The 23,536-nt window shown below is 50.5% G+C and overlaps 1 protein-coding gene across 2 annotated transcripts; it reads right to left on the bottom strand.

Moving 5' to 3' along the window:
• Positions 1-628: 628 nt before the first annotated feature.
• On the bottom strand, positions 629-21,221 carry ASMT (acetylserotonin O-methyltransferase). 2 transcript variants are annotated; one of them, XM_078363253.1, is made up of 8 exons: positions 21,010-21,221; positions 17,130-17,304; positions 14,868-14,997; positions 12,443-12,511; positions 10,190-10,311; positions 6,498-6,638; positions 4,693-4,815; positions 629-1,403 (listed from the first exon to the last, which is right to left on the bottom strand). In XM_078363253.1, exons 1-8 carry the CDS (start codon positions 21,076-21,078, stop codon positions 1,192-1,194), a joined length of 1,041 nt encoding a protein of 346 aa, XP_078219379.1. In that variant the 5' UTR covers positions 21,079-21,221; the 3' UTR covers positions 629-1,191. The 2 variants fall into 2 exon arrangements, with proteins under 2 accessions (XP_078219379.1, XP_078219380.1); XM_078363254.1 differs by having other exon boundaries at positions 10,190-10,308.
• Positions 21,222-23,536: the final 2,315 nt, after the last annotated feature.

Genomic DNA, 23,536 nt, shown 5'->3' with positions numbered 1-23,536 from the left:
GGCCTCACTAATAAGTCACAGAGCTGTAGAAAGCAGCCTGAAAGGACAGCCTTCTGCTTCATAGATACCCATAGGCACCACCTCCAGCACTGGTGCCAAAGTTCTGTTGTTCAGGGTGAAGCTGCTTCCTTTTTTTTAGATGGAGTCTCACTCTTGTTGCCCAGGCTGTAGTGCAATGACACGATCTTGGCTCACTGAAACCACCGCCTCCCAGGTTCAAGCGATTCTCCTGCCTGAGCCTCCTGAGTGGCTGCGATTACAGGCATGCGCCACCACGCCCAGCTAATTTTTGTATTTTTAGTAGAGATGCGGTTTCACCCTGTTACTCAGGCTGGTCTCGAACTCCTGACCTTGTGTTCCACCTGCCTCGGCCTCCCAGAGTGATGGAATTACAGGCGTGAGTCACCGTGCCCGGCTTCAGGGTGAAGCTTCTAACAGACATCTATCAAGGCGAACACAGGATCCCCTCCCTCCTTACAGCAAGAAGAGGACCAAAACTTTGCCTACAGTCAATGCCAATGCCAAACTCACAATCCCCCCATCAGCCTGGTACTGACTGAAGCAGAGGCAGTCACACCCTGTCCACATAAACCTCCTGTCACTCGTCATGTCACCAAGAAGAAGGCAGTGGAGATACATCTCTTTATTATTATGGCTTGTACGCTTCAACGGTTTCTGAGACCAGCTCGGTCGTGGAGACTCAAACCCAGGTGGCACTGCAGGAATTAAGAAACACACACAAAGACACAGAGCAAAAGTGGCAATCAGAGTGTGACATCAGGGGGGCTGACAGCATCTCCCAGCTGACAGCACAGAGCAGACTCTCACCCATGTATTTATGCTTTTGAGAACAGGTGATCATTTTTAATAAGCAGGTGCTCAATATTCCTTCTCAGAATAAAGAGACTCAACAGGCAGATAGGGCGTGTTCACTAGTAAAATAGAAATAAGCCAGAAAGCACTCTGCCAGTCGCCAATGGGGACAAGATCATGTATCCAGTGTTTCGGGAGTTGGTTTAGCAAGTGCATGACCAGCACATACAGTTCAGTCTTCTAGAACACTCTGAACAGTTTTCTGCCTGGGGACACACGGAGTTTCTTGCCACCGTTTCTCAGTAAACAATATACAACCCATCACACGTATGTCAAGACCTTTTCCCAGCAGATGGTCATTTCCGATGACAAGGAAAGTTATTTCCTGGCTAAAATGGCATCATAAATCACCCCCGTTTTTTTAAACTGGAAGTCTCTGAAGCCAGCAGAAGACAGGAGCTCATGGTAGTGGCTGGGTGTCCTCTCCTGGCCTTCCGTCTGCACAAGCATGTTCAGAGAGTAGAGCTGCGTGAGGAGAGGACCTCGCCTGTCTTCATCCAGGAGGCTTTCAATGACTAGAATGCCACCACCTAGAAAGGGACAGGCACAGTCCATATGACACACAAGCGCATGGCAAGCTGTGTGTGATGAGGACAGTGCCCCAGGGACTTCTGGGGTCCACTCATCTTCATGGCCCATGAGGACATGGCACAGCCTGTGTGTGTGTGATGGGAACAGTGCCCCAGGGACTTCTGAGGTCCACACATCTTCATGGTCCATGAGGATGTGGGCACAGCCTCTGTGTGTGGGGGGACAGAGCCCCAGTGACTTCAGAGGTCCACCCATCTTGATGTTTCATTAGAATGTGGGCACAGCCACTGTGTGTGTGATGGGGACAGAGCCACAGTGACTTCTGAGGTCCACTCATCATGGACCATGAGGATGTTGGCACAGCCTGTGTGTGTGTGATGAGGACAGTGCCCCAGGGACTTCTGAGGTCCACCCATCTTGATGATCCGTGAGGACATGGACACAGCCACTGTGTGTGTGATGGGGACAGTGCCCCAGGGACTTCTGAGGTCCACTCATCTTGATGGTCCATGAGGACATGGACACAGCCACTGTGTGTGTGATGGGGACAGTGCCCCAGGGACTTCTGAGGTCCACTCATGTTGATGGTCCATGAGGACATGGCACAGCCTGTGTGTGTGTGATGGGGACAGTGCCCCAGGGACTTCTGAGGTCCACCCATCTTCATGGTCCATGAGGACATGGCACAGCCTCTGTGTGTGTGATGGGAACAGTGCCCCAGGGACTTCTGAGGTCCACCCATCTTCATGGTCCATGAGGACGTGGACCCAGCCTCTGTGTGTGTGATGGGGACAGAGCCACAGTGACTTCTGAAGTCCACCTGTCTTCATGGTTCATGAAGATATGGGACAGCCTCTGTGTGTGTGGGGACAGAGCCCCAGTAACTTCAGAGGTCCACCCATCTTGATGGTTTATTAGGATGTGGGCACAGCCTGTGTGTGTGTGTTGGGGACAGTGCCCCTGTGTCCTGTGAGGTCCACTATTCTGATGATCCATGATGACGTGGGCACAGCTTCTGTGTATGTGATACAGACAGTGCCCTGTGTCCTGTAAGGTCCTTCCATCCTGATGGTCCATGAGGACATGGGCACAGCCTTTGTCTGTGATGGGGACAGAGGACATGGGCACTGCCTCTGTTTGTGTGTGAAAGAGACAGAGGAGGTGTGCACTGCCTGTGTGTGTGTGAAGGGGACAGAGGACATGGGCACTGCCCCTGTGCATGTGTGAAGGGGACAGAAGACGTGGGCACTGCCACTGTGTGTGTGAAGGGGACAGAGGAGGTGTGCACTGCCTCTGTGCAAGTGTGAAGGAGACAGAGGACATGGGCACTGCCTCTGTGTGAGTGTGAAGGGGACAGAGGACATGGGCACTGCCTCTGTGTGAGTGTGAAGGGGACAGAGGACATGGGCACTGCCTCTGTGTGAGTGTGAAGGGGACAGAGGACATGGGCACTGCCTCTGTGTGAGTGTGAAGGGGACAAAGGAGGTGGGCACTGCCTCTGTGTGTGAAGAGGACAGAGGAGGTGGGCACTGCCTCTGTGTGTGTGTGAAGGGGACAGAGGACATGGGCACTGCCTCTGTGTGAGTGTGAAGGGGACAGAGGACATGGGCACTGCCTCTGTTTGTGTGTGAAAGAGACAGAGGAGGTGTGCACTGCCTCTGTGTGTGTGTGAAGGGGACAGAGGACATGGGCACTGCCCCTGTGCATGTGTGAAGGGGACAGAAGACATGGGCACTGCCACTGTGTGTGTGAAGAGGACAGAGGAGGTGGGCACTGCCTCTGTGTGAGTGTGAAGGGGACAGAGGACATGGGCACTGCCTCTGTGTGTGAAGAGGACAGAAGACGTGGGCACTGCCTCTGTGTGTGTATGAAGGGGACAGAGGACGTGGGCACTGCCTCTGTGTGTGTATGAAGGGGACAGAGGACATGGGCACTGCCTCTGTGTGTGAAGAGGACAAAGGAAGTGGGCACTGCCTCTGTGTGTGTGTGAAGGGGACACAGGTGGTGGGCACTGCCTCTCTGTGTGTGCGAAGGGGACAGAGGTCGTGGGCACTGCCTCTGTGTGTGTGATGGGGACAGAGGACATGGGCACTGCCTCTGGATGTGTGTGAAGGGGACAGTGTCTGTGCTGTCTATTCTGTGAGGTCCATACATTCTGATATTCCATGAAGAGCTAGGCACAGCCTCTGAGTGTATGACGGGGACAGTGCCCCACCTTCCTCTGAGGTCTGGCCATCCTTATGGTCTGTGAAATATAGGAAGGGTCCCATACAGGAGAGACAGATAGGACTGACTGAGGCAGAAAGAGAGAGACAGAAAGCCTCTTTCTTTCCACATCCTTGTGGACCATCAGGATGGGTGGACCTCACAGGACACAGGGGACACTGTCCCCATCACACAAACACACACAAACACACACACAGAGGCTGTGCACATGTCCTCATGGACCATGAAGATGCATGGACCTCAGAAGTCACTGGGACACTGTCCCCAAAACACACAGACACTGTGCCCACATCCTCATGGGCCATCAGGATGGCTGGACCTCACAGGACACAGGGGACACTGTTCCCATCACACACACGCACGCGCGCGCACACACACACACACACACACACAGAGACGCTGTGCCCACGTCCTCATGGACCATGAAGATGGGTGGACCTCAGAAGTTACTGGGGCACTGTCCCCAAAACACACAGATGCTGTGCCCACATCCTCATGGACCATCAGGATGGGTGGACCTCACAGGACACGGGGCACTGTTCCCATCACACACACAGAGGCTGTGCGCATGTCCTCATGGACCATCACGATGGGTGGACCTCACAGGACACACGGGCATTGCCCCCATCACTCACACAGAGGCTGTGCCACATCCTCATGGACCATCAGGATGGGTGGACCTCAAAGGACACACAGGCATAGTCCCCGTCACACACACAGAAGCTGTGTCACGTTCTCACGGACCATCAGGTTGGGAGGACCTCGGAAGTCAGTGGGGCACTGTTTTCATCACCCAAACAAATACTAGCCTAATTCGGAAAGAATTTCAGCAAAGCGAGACCGTTCTGAGACATTTCACAAAACGTTTCACTTTTTCCATCTTTCTGTGGTTCTCTCAATAGATAGAAATTAGGAGCCTATTTATGGTAGGTCTAAAAAGAAATCTATTGGCAAGACGTCTACGCTTACCCGTGGGACGAGTTCAGTCCCTGCCTTCTAAATATCACTCCTGCAGCTCTGCCCTGAGTCACTCACATGCTGAAATGCAACCCCACCGCTCACCCGGCTTGCAAGACTGGTAGACCCTCTCCAGCAGCTGTGAGCATTTTCCATCCGCCCAGTCGTGGAGGATCCTGGCCAGGATGTACAAGTCTGCTTCCGGAAGACGGTCTTTGAAGAAATCCCCTGGAACATATGGCAGGCACCCCAACGTCAGCCCATAATCCAGCCCCATGTGACTAAACCCAGGTACCAAAGGTCAGCTGCACGGGTCATGCCTTCCCCGGGTCTTCCAGGCTAGTGACCTGCAGAGCGAGTCTTCAAAACCAAAAAGGCTCAGAAGGAAAATCAGAACATACTGAGTGATACGTGTGTCCTCTTTCTCTCCTTCTCCTTTGAAAAATCATGTTATTGGCAGGGCGCGGTGGCTCACACCTGTAATCGCAGCACTACCAAAGTGAAGCACGAGGTCAGGAGTTCGAGACCAGCCTGGTCAATGTGGGGAAACTCCATCTCTACTAGAAATACAAAAATTTAGCCAGGCATGGTGGCACATGCCTGTAATTCCAGCTACACATGAGGCTGAGGTCACAGGGTCACTTCTCAGCCTGGGAGGTGGAGGCTGCGGTGAGCTAATGGTCATATCACTGCTCTCCAGCCTGGGAGACAGAATCATACCCTGTCTCCAAAAAAAAAAAAAACGGTAGAAATGTGTTTTCTCTCGTTTCTACAAGCAGCTACTTAACTATTCTCAGTTCCGCCTCTGGGGCTGCAAAAGATACAATATTTATCCTGTGGATCGTTCTAGAAAAAGTCTGAAGATTCCGGTGAGAGTGGGTGGTGCTGCTCTGGGGAAGCCAGTTAGTAGGCTGGCATTTGCAATCAAAGCTGTTCGCTTAGTCAGTCGGTCACACCATCATATGGTCATTTGAAAGACTTCTTTTTTTTTTTTTTGAGACGGAGTTTCGCTCTTGTTTCCCAGGCTGGAGTGCAATGGCGTGATCTCGGCTCACCGCAACTTCCGCCTCCTGGGTTCAGGCAATTCTCCTGCCTCAGCCTCCCGAGTAGCTGGGATTACAGGCATGCGCCACCGTGCCCAGCTAATTTTTTGTATTTTTAGTAGAGATGGAGTTTCACCATGTTGACCAGGATGGTCTCGATCTCTTGACCTTGTGATCCACCTGCCTCGGCCTCCCAAAGTGCTGGGATTACAGGCATGAGCCACCACGCCCAGCTAATTTTTATATTTTTAGTAGAGATGGGGTTTCACCATGTTGGCCAGGCTGGTCTCAAACTCCTGACCTCAGGTGATCCGCCCGCCTCGGCCTCCCAAAGTGCTGGGATGACAGGTGTGAGCCACAGCGCCCTGCTAAAATGACTCCTTTTTTCTTTATTACTTTTTTTTTAGACGGAGTCTCACTCTGTCCCCCAGGCTGGAGTGCAGTGGCGTGATGGCGGCTCACTGCAACCTCCGCCTCCCAGGCTCAAGTGGTTCTCCTGCCTCAGCCTCCCGAGTAGCTGTGAGGCCCCAGGTGCCTGCAGTAAAGCCTCTCTAACTGGAGAGCTGAGGCGGGCAGATCACAAGGTCAAGAGTTTGAGACCATCCTGGCAAACATGGAGAAACCCCGTCTCTACTAAAAATACAAAAAAATTAGCCAGGCGCGGTGGTGCCGCGTGCCTGTAATCCCAGCTACTAGTGAGGCTGAGGCAGGAGAATCACTTGAACCCATGAGGTGGAGGCTGCAGTGAGCTGAGATTGCGCCACTGTGCTCCAGCCTGGGCGACAGAGCCAGAGTCTGTGCCAAAAAAAATAAAAATCAAAGAAGTCTTCAGACATGTCTATGCTTCCCCGAGAGACACAAACCCACCTTCCTGGAAGCCGATCTGCTCTTCCTCCGGGAGTGAGAGGTGCTCCTCTGCCGTCCTCACCACTTCTGGGAGGTCAAAAACGGTGATGTGACATCCAGGGTACAGACAAAGGCACTGCTTGGCCAGAGCCCCAGCCCCACCTGCGGTGAAGTGGACAAGGTGTGTTTGAGCCTCAGAGGTGAACCCATCAGACGCTGCTCACCCTCCATCCACCATGGACTCGTGAAGAATCCGACCTGGGACACTGGGTCCGTCCGCCGTGTCTGGGATGGATGGTAACGTGACTGCCTGCGGGCCCCTGAACTCGTCTGGTCTTCCTGGCTGCGCTGACCCACGTGGACGCTGAGTTACCGTGTGATCTTGTGGCTGGCGCAGCGGCCCAGCCAAGCACGGCCAACAGGTATGAAGGGCGCCGTGGCAAGGCCCAGGTACACGAAGTCCAAGGAGGACCACAGACAGCTCCGGCCCGTGCTCCTTCTCGGTGATTTTCTTCCCAAGCTCCTCCCCAGGCAAGGGGGACCTTGACCTCTATCATCTCCCTCTACTCACAGTGACTGATGGCCATCACCTTGAAGAAGCTCCCCACCCTGCAAAGAGCCTTCTACCAGCCAGGAGCTGCTCCGGGGACCCGTGCAGTAAGAGGACCACACAGGGCAGGGGGGTCACGGCCCAGAGCCTGACAGCTTTATGGGCTGGACGAGGTGCTCCAGGTGTGAGCTCAGGTTTGTGGGGTTTGTATTTGAAAAGCATGTCCAGTCAGGGTGCACTGGCTCACTCCTATAATCCCAGCACTTTGGGAGGCCGAGGCGGCGAGATCACCTGAGGTCAGGAGTTTGAGACCAGCCTGGCCAACATGGTTAAACCTCCTCTCTACTAAAAATACCAAACATTAGCCGGGTGTCGTGGTGGGTGTCTGTAATCCCAGCTACTCAGGAGGCTGAGGCAAGAGGATCACTTGAACATGGGAGGTGGAGGTTGCGGTGAGCTGCACTCCAGGCTGGCGACAGAGCGAGACTTCATCTCAAAAAAGAACAGAAAAGAGAAGTGAAGGGGAGGGGAGGGGAGGGGAGGGGATGGGAGGGGAGGTCAGAACCCATCAGCAACAGAACAAGCCCTGATGGAAAAGGACTCATCAGCAACCGAACAAGCCCTGATGGAAAAGGACTCATCAGTAACGGAACAAGCCCTGATGGAAAAGGACTGTGTTCCATTATCTGAAGTAGGCTTTAAAAGGTGGATGATAAGAAACTTCTGGGAGTTAAAGGAACTCGTTCTAACCCAATGTAAAGAAACTAAGAACTTGGAAAAAAGGTTAGATGAAATGTTGAAAAGAATAGACAATATAGAGAGGAATATAAATGAACTTATGGAGTTGAAAAATACAACACGAGAACTTAGTGAAACATGTACAAGCTTAAACAGCCGAATGGATCAAGCAGAAGAAAGGGTATCAGCGGTCGAAGATCAACTTAATGAAACAAAACAACAAGACAAGAATAGAGAAAAAAGGATAAAAAGGAATGAGCAAAGTCTCCAAGCAATATGGGACTATGTGAAAAGACCTAATATACGCTTGATTGGTGTACCTGAATGTGACGGAGAGAATGAATTCAAGCTGGAAAATACTCTCCAGGACATTATCCAAGAAAATTTTCCTAATTTAGCAAAGCAGGACACTATTCAACCCCAGGCAATACAGAGAACACCACAAAGATATTCCTCAAGAAGACCAACCCCAAGGCACATAATCGTTAGATTCACCAAGATCGAAACGAAGGAGAAAATATTAAGGGCAGCCAGAGAGAAAGATCAAGTTACCCATAAAGGTAAGCCTATTAGGCTTACAGCAGATCTCTCAACGGAAATCTTACAAGCTAGAAGAGAGTGGGGGCCAATATTCAATATACTTAATCAACAGAACTTTCAGCCCAGAATTTCATATCCTGCCAATTTAAGCTTTACATTTGAAGGAAAAATAAAATTTTTTAGGAACAAGCAAGTACTCAGAGATTTTATTACCACCAGGCCTGCTTTACAAGAACTTCTAAAAGAAGCATTATACACAGAAAGGAACAACCAGTATGACCCTTTCTAAAAATACACCAAAAAGTAAAGAGCATTAACATAAAGAAGAATTTTTATCAACAAAAGGACAAAATAGCCAGTTAATATCAAACGGCAGCAACCCTAAATTTAAATCGACCAAATCTCCCAATCAAAAGATACAGACAAAATCTAACGGTATATCCAGAGATATACATAGACTCAAAATAAAGGGTTGGAAAAAAAAACGTACCAACCAAATGGAGAGCAAAAATAAATAAATAAAAAGCAGGAGCTGCAATTTTCACATTTGACAAAATAGATTTCAAAGCTACAAGGATAAAAGGATTAATGTAATAATAAGAGATCTTAACACCCAGATACATAAGACCCATAATGAGATTTAGATTCAACGAGACAGAAAATTGATAACGATATCCGGGACTGGAACTAAGATCCAGAACAAATAAACTCAATAGAGCTCTCCATTTTAAACACATAAAATATACATTATCCACAAAATCTAACCATATATCTAAAGATATACAAAGACTCAAAACAAGGGGATGGAAAAAAATTCACCAACCAAATGGAGAGCAAAAATAAATAAATAAAAAGCAGGAGTTGCAATTCTCACACTTAATAAAATAGATTTCAAAGCTACAAGGATGCAAGGGTAAAAGGATTAATGCAACAATAAGAGATCTTAACACCCAGATACATAAGACACATAATGAGATTTAGATTCAACGAGACAACAAATTGATAACGGTATTCAGGACTTGAACTCAGAGCCAGAACAAATAAACACAATAGAGGTCTCCATTTTAAACACATAAAATATGCATTAACCACTTTAAACACTCAAAATATTGATCTGCCATTATTGAAACCCATTTTAGGAATGAAGTAATATTCCTTTTTCCCTCTTTTTAAAAAAAAAAAAAAAAAGAACAGAAAAGAGAAGTGAAGGGGAGGGGAGGGGAGGGGAACAGAGGGGAGGGGAGGAGATGGGAGGGGAGGGGAGGGGAAGGGAGGAAAGCGGAACAGAGGGGAGGGGAGGGAGGGGAGGTAGGGGATGGAAAGGGAGGGGAGGGGAGGGGAGGAGAGGGGAACAGAGGGGAGGGGAGTGAGGGGATTGAAAGGGAGGGGAGGGAAGGGGAACAGGGGGGAAGGAAAGAGAGGGGAGGGGAGGGGAAGAGAGGGGAGGGGAGGAGAAGAGAGGGGAGGGAAGGGGAGGGGAATGCAGGGGAGGGGAGGGGAATGGAGGGGAAGGGAAGGGCATGGAGGGGAGGGGAGGGGAGGGGAGGGGAATGGAGGGGAGGGGAGGGGAGGGGAGGGGAATGGAGGGGAGGGGAGGGGAATGGAGGGGAGGGGAATGGAGGGGAGGGGAATGGAGGGGAGGGAAGGGGAGGGGAGGGGAGGAAAGGGCACCCAGCCTGGGAGTTTAAGGCTGCAGTGAGCTATCATCACACCACTGCACTCCAGCCTGGGTGACAAAAATTTTTTATAAGAAAACTTGTATTGAATGAATAAGCAAAGGCTATTCTCGAAAAAAAAAATGCGGAAAATAAAGGACACTATGAACACACTCTCCATACAGAACAAGAGAAACAGGTCTGAGGTTTTCTGCGTGGAGGATACTTACCACCGAGGTCGCACACGAGCGGGAACAGAGACAGGTCGAACGCGGTGAGCACGCTTCTCCCGTGCACGCTCCACACCTCCCGCAGAGCTTGCATGAACTGCACTCGCTCGCCCTCGGACCTGCTGTGCAGAAGCAAGCTTGTAAAAGGTGGCGAAGATTCAGGCAAGCGTCCAGAGCAGAGACGTGGAGAACCCCCTGCCAAGAACAGAGCTGTGTGCCACGCCGGTGCTCCTGGCAGTCTTGCATACTTGTGCCACGTGGGTGCGCCTGGCAGCCTTGCATGTGACACAGAGAGATAAGTGACTGGAGACGGGGGAACCCTAGGTCAGCCACCAAAATGTACCCAGTTCCGGGAGAACCTGGAGTCCCATCAGAACAGACCATAGTTCTCTGGAAGCCACCATCGGTATAGATTTCTATCCGAAGAGGAGTTAGGATGTTTACTGTGGGAAGCAGAAAAGGTCCTTTTTAAAGTTTCCTGTCTTGTTAAGGAGTAAGTGTGTTGGCCGGGCGCGGTGGCTCACGCCTGTAATCCCAGCACTTTGGGAGGCCGAGGCAGGTGAATTTCAAGAACAGGAGATCAAGACCATCCTGGCCAACATGGTGAAATCCCGTCTCTACTAAAAATACAAAAATTAGCTGGGCATGGTGGCGCTCGCCTGTAATCCCAGCTACTTTGGAGAGGCTGAGGCAGGAGAATTGCCTGAACCCAGGAGGCGGAGGTTGCAGTGAGCCGAGATCGCGCCATTGCACTCCAGCCTGGGTAACAAGAGCGAAACTCTGTCTCAAAAATAATAATAATAATAATAATAATAACTGTGCTAATAACTCTCTGTGAAGCCCCATCCTACGTAGCTGTTAGACACGCCGAGCTCACAGGCACGTAGGACATTCTACGTCCTTGTACTTTCACCGAGATATCTGAGCTGGACGTGCTCACAGGCGGGTCCCAGCTCTCCGTGGCTGTCACCTGTTTAGAAAAGTTTTAAGTTGTCAGCCAGTCGGGTTTTAGTTTAAATGCTGAGGTCTGGCTCAGGCCCACGGAGCTCAGACACGGCAGGAAGGACGACCCCACGTGCGTCAGGGATACATGTGTGTGTTTTCCTTTGTTCATTGTACTCTCGTGGCACGATGGCTAGTGAGGGTCCCCTCCCTGCTGCCCGGGAAGTAAAAACTGCGTTGCTGAGGGATCCTCTGTCTCAGGGCTGATGTTTCTTTGCCACACTGAGCGTCTATTTCCAACATTTAAGAAGAAAGTCAATAATATGTCCCCCCACCGACCCACCCACAGAGCTCAGCTCCAGAGGACGAATCCGGGAAGTGGGGGAGTCTTCACATCCTGGGGCATGGGTCCCAGAAAGTGGGAATTCAGGTTGGGGAGAGGAGGTTAGAGAAAAGGCAGAATGGCCAGGCAAGGTGGCTCACACCTGTAATCCCAGCACTTTGGGAGGCTGCGGCGGGCAGATCACCTGAGGTCAGGAATTCGAGACAAGCCTGGCCAACATGGTGAAACCCCATCTCTACTAAAAAGAACAATATTTAGCTGGATGTGGTGCTGTGCACCTGTTGTCCCAGCTACTTGGGAGGCTGAGGCAGGAGAATCAGTTGAACCCAGGAGGCAGAGGTTGCAGTGAGCTGAGATCACACCATTGCACTCCAGCCTGGGTGACAGAGCGACACTTCATCTAAAAAAAAAAAAAAGAGAGAGAGAGAGACAGAAAAGGCAGAAACTAGGAATGAAGGAAGGTGAGATGGAGGCAGGAAGGATGGGTGGACACAGAGGCGGACAGAGCTGTGGTGTCGGGAGGGTTCTTCCTTCTCCTCCCCAGAGCTCCTGGGACTGCTGACCTCGTGGTCCACCCACCTCGGCCTCTCAAAGTGCTGGGATTACAGGCATGAACCATCACTCCCGGCCTTTTTTTTTTTTTTTTAAACGGAGTCTTGCTAAGTGTCCAGGCTGGAGTACAGTGGTGCCGTATCAACTCACTGCAACCTCAGACTCCCATGTTTAAGTGGGTCTCCAGCCTGATCCTCCTGAGTAGCTGGGATTACAGGCACTCACCACCACGCCCAGCTAATTTTTGTATTTTTAGTATAGATGGGGTTTCTCCAGGTTGGCCTGGCTGGTCTCAAACTCCCGACCTCAGGTGATCCACCCACCTCGGCCTCCCAAAGTGCTGGGATTACAGGCGTGAGACCCCGCATCCGGCCAAATAAACACACGTGAGTTGGTTTTGAAGTGACGGACGTTACCGGTAGATGGCTGTAAAAAGCTCTTCTGCGGGAACTCCGAAGGTCCGCAGATACTGGTTCTTGCCTTCTCTAAGAAAAGAGAGAAAACAGTGCTGCAATGTGCATTCGTGTGCATGTGTCCTTATAGTAGAACAATTTATAATCCCCTGGATATATACCCAGTCATGGGATTGCTGGGTCAATTGGAATTTCTATTTCTAGGTCCTTGAGGAATCGCCACACCGTCTTCCACAATGGTTGAACTAATTTACACTCCCACCAGCAGTGTAAAAGTGTGCCTATTTCTCCACATTCTCTCCAGCATCTGTTGTCTCCAGATTTTTTAATGATCGCCATTCTAACTGGTGTGAGATGGTATCTCAATGTGGTTTTGATTTCCATTTTTCATCGATGATAGACTGGACAGGGAAAATGTGGCACATATACACCATGGAATATTATGCAGCCATAAAAAATGATGACTTCATGTTCTTTGCAGGGACATGGATGAACCTGGAAACCATCATTCTCAGCAAACTGACCCAAGAACAGAGAACCAAACACCACATGTTCTCACTCATAGGCGGGTGTTGAACAATGAGAACACATGGACACAGGGAGGGGAGCATCACACACTGGGGTCTGTTGGAGAGAAATAGGGGACGGACAGTGCGGGATGAGGAGTTCGGGAGAGATAGCATGGGGAGAAATGCCAGATATAGGTGAAGGGGAGGAAGGCAGCAAATCACACTGCCATGTGTCTACCTATGCAACTATCTTGCATGTTCTTCACATGTACCCCAAAACCTAAAATGCAATTAAAAAATTAAAAAGAAAAGAGAGAAAAGGCTGTTGCCTGTTTCAATCTGAAGACGAACTCTGATCTTTTTCTTCCTTGCCCAAATTCCTATCTAAGGGGCCTGTGGAGTCACCCCTTATAAACCATAACGTCTCATAAAATGGATTTTATTTTATTTTATTTTAGAGACAGAGTCTCGCTCTGTCACCCAGGCTGGAGTGCAATGGTGCAATCTCAGCTCTCCATAAACAACCTCTGCCTCCCAGGTTCAAGTGATTCTCCTGCCTCAGCCTCCTGAGTAGCTGGGATTACAGGCATCCGCCACCACACCCCAGTAATTTTTGTATTTTTAGTAGAGACGGGGTTTCACCAAGTTGGCCAGGCTGGTCTTGAACTCCTGACCTCACGCGATCCACCCGCCTCGGCCTCCCAAAGTCCTGGGATATCAAGTGTGAATCACTGCACCAGGCCTACCATTACTTTTAATGGCAAAAAAAAAAAAAAAAACAATTACATTGTTTGTTTTTGAGATGGAGTCTCATTCTGTCTCCCAGGCTGGAGTGCAGTGGTGAGATCTTGGCTCACTGCAACCTCCACCTCCCGAATTCAAGTGATTCTCTTGCCTCAGCCTCCCGAGTAGTTGGGATTATAGGTCCCCACCACCGTGCCAGGCTGATTTTTGTATTTTTGGTACAGTGTTTCACTATGTTGCCCAGGCTGGTCTCAAACTCCTGACCTCTGGTAATCCACCCGCCTCAACCTCCCAAAGTGCTGGAATTACAGACGTGAGCCACTGCACATGGCGTAAAAACTCAACTACCTGTGCACCAGCCTAGAACAATTCAAGCCACCCCTGTTCTGAATCCTCTTCCTTCTCTTCCTTTCTCCTTCTGCCAAAGCAGCACGAATGACTTTCACCTGGGGGCACATCCCTGCACATCCCAGCAGAAACGGGTGAGCTCTGTCAGCCAACACCAAGTCATTTCTGCCACCTGCTCTGGGTGAGCAATTCTAGCAAGGTCATGTTTGCTCCTGCAGGAAACCTGCCATTTTACCTCCTCCAGGCGCTCACCTGCAATGCCAGCACTTTGGGAGGCCAAGGCAGGCAGATCACTTGAGGTCAGGAGTTCGAGACCAGCGTGGCCAACATGGCAAAACCCCTCTTTAGTAAAAATACAAAAGTTAGCTGGGTGTGGTGGCGGGTGCCTGTAATCCCAGCTACTCATGAGGCCAAGACGAGAGAATCTTTTTTTTTTTTTTTTCTGAGAGTTTCGCTCTTTTTGCACAAGCTGGAGTGCAATGGCGTGATCTCGGCTCACTGCAACCTCCACCTCGCAGATTCAAGCGATTCTCCTGTCTCACCCTCCCAAGTAGCTGGGATTACAGGCATGCACCACCACGCCTGGCTAATTTTTGTATTTTTACTAGAGACGGGGTTTCTCCACGTTAGTCACACTGGTCTCGAACTCCCCGCCTCGGGTGATCCATCCGCCTCGGCCTCCCAAAGTGCTGGGATTACAGGCGTGAGCCATCGCACCTGGCCAGGAGAACCTCTTGAACCCAGGAGGTGGAGGTTGCAGTGAGCCCCTTCACGAGCCCCCCAGGGGGAGTCCTGAGACTCGGTCACTGCCTGGATACAATCCCTACCTCACAGCCTGTGCCAGGTGGCCCCAGCAATGGTAAGTGGTCCTGGCCATGTACAGCAGCATACTGCACTGTGAGGTCGGGCTGACCCTGCTCAGGTAGACTCTGGACATCTCCGTGTTCCCATAGAAAGCTGAAAAACACACAAAGAAAATGGAGAAAAAGCAGTGAGATTCCAAGTCCCTGCTGGGCGGACGCTCCCCAGCACGCCAGCACGGAGACTTCCACATAATCTTCACCTGGGAGCGCCGACGCCCCTACCTACATCCAGGGGCTTCTACGGAAGGCACAAAGGGGACCCCGGGCAGCTGGCACCCCAAGTGGGTTCAGCTTCTACAAATCCCATTGAGAGTTTGGGTGGAGCGAGTACAAACGAAGATGAGCCATAAGAGAAAACACATCATATTCCACAGAACGTTTAAAATAACTTAGTGACCCCAGGCACGGTGGCTCACACCTGTCATCCCACCCCTTTGGGAGGGCGAGGCGGACAGATCACTTGAGGTCAGGAGTTCGAGACCAGGCTGGCCAACATGGCGAAACCCCGTCTCTACTAAAAATGCCAATATTAGCCAGGCGTGGTGGTACATGCCTGTAGTGTCAGCTTCTCGGGAGGCTGAGGCAGGAGAATCATTTGAGTCCAGGAGGTGGAGACTACACAGTGACCCGAGATCGTGCCACTGCACTCCCGCCTGGGCGGCAGAGTGAGACTCCATCCCCCTCCCCCTGCCAAAAAAAAAAAGATATACTAGAGAAAGAAGTCAAATAGTCAAATATGCATTTCGGCCAGGCGAGGTGGCTCATGCCTGTAATCCCAGCCACTTTAGATTCTGGGGCAGGAAAATCGCTCGAACCCGGGAGCCAGAGGTTGCAGTGAGCCGAGATTGTGCCACTGCACTCCAGCCTGGGCAACAAGACTGAAACTTATCTCACAAAAAAAATAAAAATAAACAAAAAATCCAGCCAACCCTATCATTCACATAAATGGCGGGTTTTTGTTCTTGATTTTTCTTTTTTTCTTTTTTTTTTTTTTTTTGAGACGGAGTTTCGCTCTTGTTACCCAGGCTGGAGTGCAATGGCGCGATCTCGGCTCACCGCAACCTCCGCCTCCTGGGTTCAGGCAATTCTCCTGCCTCAGTCTCCCGAGTAGCTGGGACTACAGGTGCGCACCACCATGCCCAGCTAATTTTTTGTATTTTTAGTAGAGACGGGGTTTCACCATGTTGACCGGGATGGTCTCGATATCTTGACCTCATGATCCACCCGCCTCGGCCTCCCAAAGTGCTGGGATTACAGGCGTGAGCCACCACGCCCGGCCCTGGATTTTTCTTTTGACACAGGGTCTTCCTCTGTTGCCGAGGCTGGAGTGTAGTGGTATGATCACAGCTCTCTGAAGCCTCGAACCCCTGGGCTCAGGCGATCCTCCCGCCTCAGCCTTTTGCTGAGGTAGTTAGGACCACAGGCTCGTGCCGCATGCCTGGCTAAGTCTGTATTTTTTGTAGAGATGGGATCTTGCTATGTTGCCCTGGCTCATCTTGAACTCCTGGGCTCAAGCAATCCTCCTGCCTCAGCCTTGAGAGTAGCTGGAACCACACTTGTGTACCACCACCCCCAGTTAATGTTTGTATTTTTTTTTTCTTGAGATAGAGTCTTGTTCTGTCACCCAGGCTGCAGTGGCGCGATCTCCGCTCACTGCAACCTCCACCTCCCAGGTTTAAGCAATTGTCTGCCTCCGCCTCCTGAGTAGCTGGGATTACAGGCGCCCACCACCACGCCCAGCTAATTTTTGTATTTTTATTAGAGTCAGGGTTTCACCATATTGACCAGGATGGCCTCTATCTCCTGAGTTCAAGTGATTCCCCTGCCTCAGCCTCCCAACTAGCTGGGATTACAGACTCATGCCACCACGCCTAGATAATTTTTTTTTTTTTTTTTTTGTATTTTGGTATAGATGGGGTTTCACCATGTTGACCAGGATGATCTCAATCTCCTGACGTCGCGATCTGCCTGCTTCGACCTCACAAAGTGCTGGGATCACAGGTATGAGCCACCATGCCCGGCCAGTTTTTGTATTTTTTTAATTAGAGAAGGGATTTCACTGTGTTGGCCAGGCTGGTCTCGAACTGCCGACCCCAGGTGATCCGCCCGCCTTGGACTCCCAAAGTGCTGGTAGGCACCGCTCCCGACCTGGGAGCTTTTACAGAACACGTGGGACGCCGAGGGTGCCCACTTACACGGCCTCCTCCAAAGCGCCCGTGTCCTCACCTTGTCCTCCCCTCATCTCCACCTCCAGCAGCTTCAGGGACACGCAGGCGTCCAGCAGGCGCTCCATGGCGTGGGAGCTGGCTCCCACTCCTGCAGCCACGGCAGCCACGGCCAGGGGCCCTGGGGCCTCTGCGAGGAGGTCAAACACTCCCAGCTCACAGGCAGCAAAGAGAACCTTCCGGAAGGGACAGAAATAAAAGGTCAGCACTCAGCCTCTTGGGAACCAGAGTTGTAGAAACGCACGCCATGTCGGGCTGGGGAGGGAGGTGTTTTTAATTTTTATTTTTGTTTATTTATTTATTTTTTAAATTGCATTTTAGGTTTTGGGGTACATGTGCAGAACATGCAAGACATTTGCATAGGTACACACATGGCAGTGTGTTTTGCTGCCTTCCTCCCCTTCACCCATATTTGGCCCTTCTCCCCAGGCTATCCCTCCCCAGGCTATCCCTCCCCAGGCTATCCCTCCCCAGCTCCCCCCTCCCCAGGCTATCCCTCCCCAGGCTATCCCTCCCCAGGCTATCCCTCCCCAGCTCCCCCCCCCCAGGCTATCCCTCCCCAGCTCCCTCCCTCCCCAGCTCCCCCCCTCCCCAGGCTATCCCTCCCCAGGCTATCCCTCCCCAGCTCCCCCCTCCCCAGCTCCCCCCCTCCCCAGGCTATCCCTCCCCAGGCTATCCCTCCCCAGGCTATCCCCCAGGCTATCCCTCCCCAGCTCCCCCTCTCCCCAGGCTATCCCTCCCCAGGCTATCCCTCCCCAGCTCCCCCCTCCCCCCGCTGTCCCTTGTCTATTTATTTTTGAGACATAGTCAAATGAGACTATACCACTATGGAAAACAGGCATTTTTATTTTTACTCATCTTTTAAAAATCATTGATTTTGGGGGGGAACGGAGTCTCACTCTGTCTCCCAGGCTGGAGTGCAGTGGCGTGATCTCGGCTCAGCGTAACCTCCACCTCCCGGGTTCAAGCAACACTTCTGCCTCAGGCTCCAGAGTATCAGGGATTACAGGCACGCGCCACCATGCCCTGCTAGTTTGGGTATTTTTAATGGAGATGGGCTTTCTCACCATGTTGGCCATGCTGGTCTCGAACTCCTGACCTCAGGTGATCCACACACCTCAGCCTCCTAAAGTGCTGGGATTATAGGCGTGAGGCACTGCGCCCGGCCTGGACGCAATTCTTAGCACCTGATAAGACTTGAGTCTGTATAACAAGCGTATTTTCAACCTTATGATCAGTTTATCAAGATAGTAAATGCTTTTTCTTTCTCTTTTCTTTTTTTTTTTTTTTTTTTGATGGAGTGTCGCTCTTGTAGCCCAGGCTGGAGTGCAATGGCCCAATCTCAGCTCACCTCAACCTCCACCTCCTGGGTTCAAGTGATTCTCCTGTGTCAGCCTCCTGAGTAGCTGAGATTACAGACATGCATCACCACACCCAGCTGATTTTGTATTATTTATTTATTTATTTATTTGAGACAGAGTTTCACTCTTGTTGCCCAGGCTGGAGTGCAATGGCGCGATCTCGGCTCACCGCAGCCTCTGCTTCCTGGGTTCAAGCAATTCTCCTGCCTCAGCCTCCTGAGTAGCTGGGACTACAGACGCGCACCACCATGCCCAGCTAATTTTTGTATTTTTAGTAGGGACGGGGTTTCACCATGTTGACCGGGATGGTCTCGATCTCTTGACCTCGTGATCCACCCGCCTCAGCCTCCCAAAGTGCTGGGATTACAGGCCTGCGCCACCGCGCCCGGCTTGATTTTGTATTTTTGCCGGGGTTTCTCTATGTTGGTCAGGCTGGTCTCAAACTCCCAGCCTCATGTAATCTGCCCGCCTTGGCCTCCCAAAGTGCTGGGATTACAGGCGTGAACCACAGCACCCGGCAGATTATTTTAATTTCAATTGAATTTTCATATCTAGCTGTAGGGTACATGTACAGTGTGTGCAGGTTTGTTACATTTGTAAAGGTGTGCCGTGGTGGTTTGCCACTCAGATCAATTAATCACCTAGGTATCAAGCCCAGCATGTATTAGCTTTTTTTCTGATGCTCTCCCACCTCCTGCCCCCGCAAACGGGTCCAGTGTGTGATGTTCCCCTCCCTGTGGCCATGTGTTCTCATTCTTCAACTCCCGCTTATCAGTGAGAACATGTGGTATTTGGTTTTCTGCTCCTGTGTTATTTGCTGGGGATAATGGCTTCCAGCTCCATCTGTGTTCCTGCAAACAACATGATCTCGTTCCTTTTCATGGGTGTATAGTATTTCACAATGTATATCTACCACATTTTCTCTCTCCAATCTATCCTTGATGGGCATTTGGGTGGTGACCATTGTTCCTTCTGTCTTTATAAATTTGTTTATTCTAGATTAAACTGTGACATGTATATTGCAGTTTATATGTATACAAATTATACATATATAATATAATAATGTAATATATATTATATAGATAAAATAGTATATATAAAATATGTGGTATCATGTGCACTGAAGTGACTTTTCTCCCAAGATTTGGAACCCACGTGTGTGTGATGTTCCCCTCCCTCTGTCCCTATGTTCTCACTGTTCAACACCCACTTATGAGTGAGAACATGTGGTGTTTGGTTTTCTGTCCTTGTGTGAGTTTGCTTAGAATGATGGTTTCCAGCTTCATCCCTGTCCCTGCAAAGGACGTGAACTCATCCTTTTTCATGGCTGCATAGTATTCCATGGTGTCTATGTGGCACATTTTCTTTATCTAGTCTATCACTGATGGGAATTTCTTAGGGGAGGAATAGCAGGAGGTGGGGGGCTAGGGGAGGATTAGCAGCGGATGGGGGATTGGTGAGGGAGAGCATTAGGAGCAACACCTAACAGAGATGATGGGGGGACGGATGCAGCAAACCAGCATGGCATGTGTGTACCTATTAACAGTCCTGTATGATCTGCACATGGACCCCAGAACTTAAAGTATTATTAATAATTTTTTTTTAAAGAAAGAACCCAACAAACCACCCCCCTGAACACCACTGTGAACCACTGGCTGGCTTTGAACCAGCGGTCAGCAGCCCCAGCGGGCCGCAGGTGTTCAAACGAGGCAAAGGCAGGCTGCTGTTAGCACACTTACTGTTCAACAGGAAAGGAAACTTCAAAAAGGAACTTTTCTACTTCCCACAATGTCTCAGGTCTCCCCAAAGTGTATAAAACCAAGCCACGCCCCGACCACCTTGGGGATATGGTCTCAGGACCCCCTGAGGCTGTGTCACGGGTGCACACCTTTAACGTGGGCTAATAAACCTGCTAAAATGATTGACACTCGTCATTTTTCCTGATCGATGCTCCCAATAGTGGAACATGAGTGTGATGAACGGAAGTCTATCCCCTCCTCCACGTCGCACACAGGATAGCTGTGGGAAGCACAAAGGTTCCTTCTTAAAGTTTCCTTTCTTGTTAAAGAATAAGTGTGCTAATAACTCTCTGTGAAGCCCCATCCTATGTGGCTGTTAGACACTCGAGCTCACAGGCACGTAGGACATTCTACGTCCTTGTACTTTCACCGAGATATCAGAGCTGGACGTGCTCACAGGCGGGTCCCAGCTCTCCGTGGCTGTCACCTGTTTAGAAAAGTTTTAAGTTTTCAGCCAGTCGGGTTTTAGTTTAGATGCTGAGGTCTGGCTCCGGCCCAAGGAACTCAGACATGGCAGGAAGGACGACCCCACATGCGTCAGGGATACATGTGTGTGTTTTCCTTTGTTCATTGTACTCTCGTGGCACGATGGCCAGCGAGGGTCCCCTTCCTGCAGCCCTGGATGTAAAAACTGCCTTGCTAAGGGATTCTTTGTCTCGGTGCTGATGTTTCTTTGCAGCACCGAGTCTGTGTCCAGCATCTATTTGCAGAAATGTCCTACCTGTGACACCATGAAGCCGTTTGCGTAGTCAGTGAGGAGGCGATAGCAGTGATCCTCCGAGGAACTCATGTTCTCTGCAATCCAGCAGTGGCCTCCGGAGTCCCCGCAATGTTTGCTTCAAGGCGCACGGAGCCTGCTACCAAGCTGGTAACAGCCTGCCAGCCACCTGCTCACGGAGGCTGCCTGAAGCTCCCTGCCAGCTGCCCAGTAATGAAACAAACACAGATCGCTCCAGAAATTTCCATTAAGCTTATTAGGGGATCAGGAAGCGTGTGGGAATTCCCTGGCTTCTTGCGTACGTTTCTGCAGCCCTAAATAATCTCCATGAATCCTTGAGTCATCGGGTGGAGAACTCATCCCAAACCAATAAGCTCAGCGGTCACGAGCCCGAAGTAATCGTCTTAGGGATTGAACAGGTTCTGTGTTCATTTGTGGGGCTCCTGTGAATTTCCACTAACTGGCTGGCTCAAAACCCAGTTCTCCCACAGTTCCAGAGGCTGGAAGACCAATAGCAAAATGTCAGCAGCCCAGCCTGGGAAACATACTGAGACCCATTCTTTTTTTTGAGACAGAATCTCACTCTGTCACCCCAGGCTGGAGTGCAATGGCAAGATCTCCGTTCACTGCAACCTCCACTTCCTGGGTTCAAGCAATTCTCCTGCCTCAGCCTCCTGGATAGCTGGGATTACAGGCATGCACCACCACGCCCAGCCATTTTTCAGGTTTTTAGTAGAGATAGGATTTCACCATGTTGGTCAGACTGGTCTCAAACTCCTGACCTCAAGTGATCCATCCGCCTCGTCCTCCCAAAGTGCCGGGATTACAGGTGTGAGCCACCACACCTGGCTAATTTTTCAATTCTTTGTACATATGGGGGTCTCACTACGTTGCCAAGGCTGGTCTCAAACGCCTGACCTCAGGGGATCCTCCCACTGGACGGTTCGGTGGCTTATAATCCCAGCACTTTTGGAGACCGAGGCGGGTGAATCACCTGAGGCCAGGAGTTCAAGACCAGCCTGGTCAACATGGCAAAACCCCATCTCTACATAAAATACAAAAAGATTAGCAGAGCATGATGGCGCACAGCTAGGATTCCAGCTACTTGGGAGACTGAAGTAGGAGAATCGCTAGAACTCGGGAGGCGGGGGTTGCAGTGAGCAGAGATTGCGTCACTGCACTCCAGCCTGGTTGACAGAGTGAGACTCTGCCTCAAAAAAAAAAAAAAAATCGTCCCACTTCAGCCTAGACGTCTTGCAACTTTTATTTGGACAATTGAAATGCCTGCATATAATTAAAATGTGACCGTGGCAGGTCTCTGCCCCATTTCTGAGGACATGTGTCATGTTGTGGGGGGTGAAGAAAAGGTTCATAGTATGAGCTCAGCTCCATCTTGTCAAGAATGCCTGTTTGTTTTGTGGTTGGATAGAAAGTGGAGTGTAATATACCCAGAGTGATTTTCTAGGGGAAGGATATAAGTACAGGCTTGGCCGCGCATGGTGGCTCAAGCCTGTCATCCCAGCAATGTAAGAGGCTGAGGTGGGCAGATCACCTGAGGTCGGGAGTTCGAGACCAGCCTGGGCAACATGGCGTAACCCTGTCTCTACTAAAAGTACAAAAATTAGCCTGGCGTGGTGGCACGTGTCTGTAATCCCAGCACTTTGGGAGGCTGAGGCGGGTGGATCAGTTAAAGTCAGGAGTTCGAGACTAGCCTGGGCAACATGATGAAAACCTATCTCTACTAAAAATACAAAAATTAGCTGGACATGATGGCTGTCCCCTGTCATCCGAGGTACTTGGGAGGCTGAGGCAGGAGAGTCTTTTGAACCCGGGAGGCAGAGGTTGCAGTGAGCCGAGATCGCACCACTGCAAAAATTAGCCGGGCGTGGTGGCTCACATCTGTCATCCCAGCACTTCGGGAGGCCAAGGCAGGAGGATCACTTGAGGTCAGGAGATGGAGACCAACCTGGTTAACACGGTGAAACCCCATCTCTACTAAAAATACAAAAATTAGCCGGGCGTGGTGGCGTGTGCCAATAATCTCAGCTACTCAGGAGGCTGAAGCAGGAGAATCATTTGAACCCGGGAGGTGGAGGTTGCAGTGAGCCGAGATCGCAGCAGCCTGGGCAACAGAGTGAGACTCTGTCTCCAAAATAACTAAATAATAAATAAAAATAAATAATAAATTAGCATGTCCTTGAAGTTTAGGGCAATGAAGCATCCTCGGGGGCACTTTACCAGGGGACAGAAGGGGCTGGCCTCCGATCCCATGTGCTTAATGTAACCCCACAGTGACTCAGGAGATCAAGTCCCTGCCTGCTGCTGTCGGATTTCGCAGGGATCTCAGTTAAGGCGATTGCCTTAGGGATTGAGAAGGGCTGAGAACACAGTCGTGTCGGAGGGGAGCCTTTTCCAAAGCTCACGAACAGACACGCTTCAAAAGAAGACACGCACGTGGCTAGGAGGCATGTCTATCAGTCCGTTTTCCTGCTATTGATAAACACATCCCCAAGACTGTGTCATTTATAAA

Source organism: Callithrix jacchus, chromosome X, assembly GCF_049354715.1.
Source record: "Callithrix jacchus isolate 240 chromosome X, calJac240_pri, whole genome shotgun sequence".
In the NCBI taxonomy this organism is placed as follows: domain Eukaryota; kingdom Metazoa; phylum Chordata; class Mammalia; order Primates; family Cebidae; genus Callithrix; species Callithrix jacchus.
Note: the sequence above shows the minus strand (reverse complement) of the source record. Positions and strands in the feature narration are given on the sequence as shown.